Source organism: Lactuca saligna, chromosome 1 (assembly GCF_052625555.1).
Source record: "Lactuca saligna cultivar CGN05327 chromosome 1, ASM5262555v1, whole genome shotgun sequence".
Lineage (NCBI taxonomy): Eukaryota > Viridiplantae > Streptophyta > Magnoliopsida > Asterales > Asteraceae > Lactuca > Lactuca saligna.
The window spans coordinates 77,508,413-77,514,789 of record NC_136417.1 but is presented as its reverse complement, the minus strand read 5'-3'; the positions used below and the strand labels follow the sequence as shown (position 1 = coordinate 77,514,789).

The following is a 6,377-nucleotide window of genomic DNA, read 5'->3' as shown; positions in this document are numbered from 1 at the left end:
AAAATCAAAGGCTTAGCAAAGTTGATGGTGCAAAGTTTTAACCTGACAGGGAATCCTTGGGGTGAAGCCAATTAGCGAAGTTGTTGACTTTTGTTTATGAGCGAAGCTGCAAACAATGGACGAATTCAAGATTCAGGAAGTAAAGCTTCAAAGTAAGTTAAAAAGCAAGGTCTAAAGACTTGGCAGCAAAGTTAAACTCCAAAGTGCAGTTGTGAAGAACGAGCTCATCATCTTTGCCTTCATTGTACATTCGAGCTTCGCCTTTGGTGTACATCACGCTTAGCCTTCAGAAGTAGTCCTCGACTTTAAACTTCGATGATGGCCTAGTAACTTTGGGACCACGTCGGTCATCATTGGTCAACTTATGTATGTTATATCATGAGCCTATTCGAGAAGAAATTAGCTCAAAAGTCTATTATCAATTGATCTCTCACTATATTTGTAACCAATGTTCTAAATAACATTAGACGTCACTTGGCAGCAATGTCAAGCCTCAAGCTTTTACGAGCCATGACGAGCCACTTCAAGCTTTTACGAGTCGTGACGAATCACATCGTTTCTAAGGTATGACTTAAGACATTAATTTGTAACCCTAATACAAAAAATATGCATTCAAAAGTATAATTCAAATATCTCTATAGTTTGTCTGGGAGATGTAGTTTGATTAGTTTAATCAAAATCTAACCTTTTAATTCTTTATTCTCATTTGCATATTTATCATTGTGTTGTGTTTCCAAAGTCTATAATTGGTGAATATTTTGTTTAAAATATAAGAACCAAAATGAATATAGAAACCAAGAATTAACCTTTTTATGGAAAATGGAAAGTAAAAGAATAGCATTGAATCTCCGACCACCAATACAAAGTGTCTTTACGCCGGCGACGGGCGGCTTCAAAAACAACCAACTTTCTTTGACCTTTTGCACTTCTCTTGAAAACCAATTACAGCATTTCTATTTTGACTTTTTCTCCAAACCCATATGATTCCGCGCTTTGTACCAACAATTAACGCGACAATTAATCATATAAAATACATCCACGATGTAAAATCTGACGACCCATTTCATCATCTTCCACCTGAAACATTATTTAAATTCGCAGTCAACAAAACACCAAGAAAACGAGTTGACTACTTCCGATTCAAACCGTAGCAGGTGAAAGAAAACCATAATCGAAGGAAAAATTCCACGGATTCACCTAATTTTGCGGTTTATTTGTGGTTTACACAACTAATTTTGATGGGTAGTAGTAGTAAGGAGGTGGCGTTACGGCTGAAGACAGCGGCGGAGACGGCGATCGGATCAATTGGGTTAGGGTATGACTTGACTGAGGATTTGAGGTTGAAATACTGCAAAGGGAAGTCGCCGGAATCGAGATTAATCGGTATAGATGATGAACAGGTGAGGGATATACTGATTCCAGGTGGGATTTTGATTCAAAATGTATCAAAATCGATTAATTGTGATAAAGGTGAAAGGATGCGATTCAGCTCAGATACCCTCTCTTTTCAGAAGGTATATCCACAAAATTTCGTCTTGATTCACTGCTTTGTTCGATGATAGTTTAACTTTCCTTCTTATAATGATTTTATGTTATGGGTTCGAATCTTTGATATATCAAAGGTATCTTTTTTCTTGTTCTTGTAGATGTCGGAGCAATTTAACCAGGATGTATCACTTTCCGGCAGAATTCCGACCGGCCAACTGAACGCTGCATTTGAATTCACGGGATCATGGCAGAAAGATGCTGCAAATACAAAATCCCTCGCTTTAGATGGCGTCTTCATCACACTTTACAATATCAAGCTTGAAAAATCCCAAATTGCTTTACGTGATCATGTCAAAAACGCAGTTCCTTCCACATGGGAACCTGCAGCATTGGCCAAGTAAGCAAAAAAATGTGACTCTTATGACAAATTTTGGGATATTTTCATTGGTAACATGACAAGGGCATCTTCGTCTTTTTGCATAGAGCTCAGTTAAACACTGATTCATAGTCCCACCTTTTAGGACATAAGGGCATTTATGTCTTTTTGCATAGAGAACAGTTAGACACTGAATCATAGTGGCCTTTTAGGATAGAACAATGGTTTTTGTCTGGTTGACATCAATCTCTGTCCATATCAAAAAGTATCATGTTATGTCATGTCATGTTTTATCATTGATATGTTCTGTTATCTATTTTAAACGTCACAAACTCGATTTTTAGTTTGAATTTCGTATGATGTTTGTAGGTTTATCGAAAGGTTTGGTACTCATGTAATTTCGGGTGTAAAAATGGGAGGAAAAGACGTTGTGTATATGAAACAACAACATTCATCAACTCTCTCATTGGATGAGGTGCGAAATAAGCTAAAAGGTGTAGCGGAAAAGAGATTTAGTGGACAACATAATGATAACCCAAGAGAGACGCATGATTCGGAGCTGGTTGTAACATCTTTTCTATGCTTTTATTGACACAATATCTCACTTGTTTCTTACTTATAGCAAAACTATTCGCTTCTAAAATTTTATCTCATTTGAGAAATTACATTGAATAACCCTCAACTACATTGATAAAAGAGTAAAAAAAAATAAGTAGGAGAGATAAAGAATCAAAGTTTAATCCAAGTTGTCTACTAATAACATTCACTATGGTAAAAGAACAAGATATATTATAAAAGTTTGTGAAATCTCTAATCTCGTATTCTTATATAATACTCTTTTATGTTTCAGCTTGAAAGAAACGACTACGGCTTGATAAACTTGAATCCACCAATTGAGGTTAGAATTCAATATTGTCTCATTAAATTTTGCGATAGTCATATTCTATAAACATATCCGCTATTTGCCTTTGGACTTCGTTTGTTACACCAGACAGTTGTACAGTTGTACTGTATTTGACGTGTATTGGACTTGGACCGATGTTAATGAGACAAAAATTTGCGTGGACTGTTTTTTCTAGTCTCGAACAACCTTGGTAAATAAATAGTGAGTATACTGAGATTCTGCACTGCGTCGTTTTTGGTTGTGATTTTGCAGGATATAACTCTTTTTTGGAGGAGAAGAGGGGGAAGCTACGGAAAAAACCTCGATCATCGCACATGGTGTCAAACAGTTCAACTCGAACCCGAAGTCATCTCAATGTCTTTTGTTCCAATCACATCTTTATTAAGTGGAATAGATGGAAACGGATTTTTAACTCACGCCATCAATCTTTATATACGTTGTAAGCAAAAACATCTATATTTTTCCATTTATTTCATCCATCCAATTGACGTATCAACGCTTGACAAACACAAAGTCAAATGCCTAAAATGCCCTTTATGCTAGGGACATGATGAAAATGATATTTATGTCTTTTGCACACATAAGAAACCAAGAGCGAGTCATGTCTAGCCCGCTTTCTACACCTTTTCAGATGGGATAAAAATTATAATTTTTGTCTTATTGACATCATTCTTGTGACACAGTGCAAAGATATATAAGACATCATTCTTGTGACAGAACAATGCATACCAAACACAGTACAATCATATATAAGACATATGTTTCGTGCTATTGTCTTCTAATGGCTACATGGGTTATGCAGATAAGCCACCAATTGAAGAACTTGAGCAGTTTTTAGAGTTTCAGCTTCCGACAAGATGGGCACCAGAGTTTGGTGAGCTTGCAGTGGGTCCCGAGGGTAAACAACATAATGCAGCGTTGCAGTTCAGATTTTTGGGTCCGAAGCTTTATGTTAACACGAATCAGGCATGTTTTTATTAATTACTAGAATCTTGCAAAAAGATAACTTAAGTATCTACAAAAAGTAAACACAATTACAAGGAATGATGGAAAAAATTACCAAAAAAGAAAACTATAATAGTTAAACAAAATTACAACTATAAAAATAACAATGAGGATAAAAAAATAAAAATAAAAATGTTTCATTTTCCTTCATTAAACTCAAAAGGGCGTAATTTGTTCATAAAAAGTAAAATTAACGAGTTATTTGTTCATAAAAAGTAATATATGGAATTCTCGATCTTTTTCAAAATGTATATAGTAATTTTGCTATAAACAGTTATCTTGATATACAAACATTCAAATATGGTTACTTTTTAGTTAATAATTTTTAATTTCTTTTCTATCCTAATAAATCATTTTTTTTTTTGTAAAATATAAACTTCTAATTCAATTTGACAAATAACATTTTTTTGGTAATTTTTATTTAATTAATATTCATACGTATATTTTCTGTTTTATTAAAATGCCAACTAATAAAATACTCACATATTAATTAGTAATAATAATTATATTTAATAAGAAGGAACCTAGGTAGATTCTTTATTTTTTAAACTTGTTATATTTAAGTTGCTAGAAGCAATGTTTTTTACATATACATTTTGATCATCTAAAAATCACATATTTGTATTTAAAATATGTTAATAGTTTTTTTACTAGTATATATTGAAATACTAACTTATTCATTATATTAATACAATATTTATGTGGAAATATTACTTTAAAAAATTATTAATGTTTACAACTTCGTATTAATTTTTTTTTTTTAATACACTCATAAAATATATATAGGTGTTACACCTACTAAGTTATATATAAAATTGTATAACACTAGAAAACATATATGTTTATATATAATTATTAACTATATACAAATTTGTCCCTTTTAAAGCCATGCCTAAAAAACATCATTTTCTAAAGCATAACGTTAGGCTATTTACAACCATGATAGAAATTACAAGAAAACCCGGTCCAAAGATTACCGGTTGAGGACCGGTCCCATTAAAACGTATTTACACCGGTCCAATCTGTAAACGATGGCCCGGTCCAGGTATGAAACTCTGCTTACAGTATGCTGATTCAAATTTTCCGGCGATAAAATCCGCAGGTGGATGTCGGAGATAATCCAGTAACAGGCCTTCGTCTTTATTTAGAAGGAAAACGAAACGACTGTTTAGCGATCCATTTACAGCATCTTTCCTCCATGCCCAAAAGCTTCAAACTCAAATTCGAACCAAACCCCAACTCATCCACAAACCCTAAAGACAAAAGGTACTACGAAAAAGTCCAATGGAAAAGCTTCTCACATATTTACAGTGCTCCGGTGGAATCCGACGACGAACTCTCCATCGTCACTGGCGCCGAGTTCGAAGTTAGCGACTCAGGTTTAAAACGGGTTCTCTTCTTACGCCTCCGGTTCGCAAAAGTGGTGGGGGCGACGGTGGTGAGGCAACCGGAGTGGGACGGGTCACCGGTTTTATCTCAGAAATCCGGGATCGTTTCGACGTTGATTTCGGGTAGGTTTTCGACCGGTCAGAGACCACCGCCGGATCCGAGAGTGGTGAACATGAACTCGGCGTTGCCTGGTGGACCACCGGTGTCGGCTCATGGAAAGAAGCTTTTGAAGTTTGTTGATACGACGGAGTTGACGAGAGGGCCGCAGGATTTGCCGGGATATTGGGTGGTGTCGGGGGGACGGCTGGTGGTTGAAAAGAGTAAGATATCGCTGCGGGTGAAGTTTTCTCTTTTGGCGGTGGTTTCCGGTGATGAGGAAACGTTGGAATGAAGATTGAAGCGTCGTCGTTTCCGGTGGATATGTGGGTTTAGATTTGTTATTTGATTTGTTGGATCCAAAACTTAGATTTTTTTTTTTTTTATTTTTTTATTTTTTTGTGATGTTGTGGTGAATGATGTATAAATTTTGTGTTGTAAATTGCAAAGTAATGCTGTTTTTTAGGATGTTAATTACGATAAATTTGATTTTGGGTGAAAATAATCTTTGAATTTTGTAATTTTTTTTTTGTGATTTAACTTTGTGAATTTAATAAATTGTTACACTTCATTTGTATCTTATTTTATTTTTATTAAATCCATCTCATTTTAAAAAAAAAAAAAAAAAAAAATCATTACAATAACATGAGAAAATTACTAGGATGGTCTTATGGTTTAGGGTAGGATGAACAAAAACCGCACTGCAATTAAAATTAACCGTATAAATCGTAACCGTAATAAAAACCAATGGTGAAGTTTTCTGTTTTTCAAAACCCGTAAATTTGCGGTGCGGTGCGGTTATAAGCTTTTAAAAACTGCACCACACCGTGTATATATATATATATATATATATATAATTTTTTTATTAATTATTAATATATTAAATATTAAAAATAAGATAAAATTCATAGATGAAAGAATCATAAAATTATAGAAAACAATAGTATTGATTTAGATAAAGTATTGATTTTTTGTTATTTTTAACTTTAGAAAATGGTGAAACTTAACAATTTTAAAATATTTATTGTTAATTACTAGTGATTTGATGTTTTTAAAATATTAGTTTATGATTTAAATTAATTGTCTTATACCTTATGGTTTTATTATTACAAGTAATAT

The 6,377-nt window shown here is 33.8% G+C and overlaps 1 protein-coding gene across 2 annotated transcripts; it reads left to right on the top strand.

Annotated features, from left to right (window-relative positions):
* Window positions 1-1,067: 1,067 nt before the first annotated feature.
* On the top strand, window positions 1,068-5,763 carry LOC145040222 (MACPF domain-containing protein At4g24290-like). 2 transcript variants are annotated; one of them, XM_078988181.1, is made up of 7 exons: window positions 1,068-1,514; window positions 1,647-1,885; window positions 2,234-2,426; window positions 2,715-2,762; window positions 3,021-3,207; window positions 3,571-3,734; window positions 4,876-5,763. In XM_078988181.1, exons 1-7 carry the CDS (start codon window positions 1,239-1,241, stop codon window positions 5,551-5,553), a joined length of 1,785 nt encoding a protein of 594 aa, XP_078844307.1. In that variant the 5' UTR covers window positions 1,068-1,238; the 3' UTR covers window positions 5,554-5,763. The 2 variants fall into 2 exon arrangements, with proteins under 2 accessions (XP_078844307.1, XP_078844312.1); XM_078988186.1 differs by having other exon boundaries at window positions 1,388-1,514; window positions 1,623-1,885.
* The last annotated feature ends 614 nt before the right edge of the window (window positions 5,764-6,377 follow it).

Bases quoted from the DNA above. Each gene is read 5' to 3' on its own strand.
- LOC145040222 (XM_078988181.1), top strand. From the start codon at position 1,239: ATGGGTAGTAGTAGTAAGGAGGTGGCGTTACGGCTGAAGACAGCGGCG. The intron at 2,427-2,714 runs GTTGTAACATCT...TTTATGTTTCAG, and splicing joins AGACGCATGATTCGGAGCTG to CTTGAAAGAAACGACTACGG. The intron at 3,208-3,570 runs GTAAGCAAAAAC...TGGGTTATGCAG, and splicing joins CATCAATCTTTATATACGTT to ATAAGCCACCAATTGAAGAA.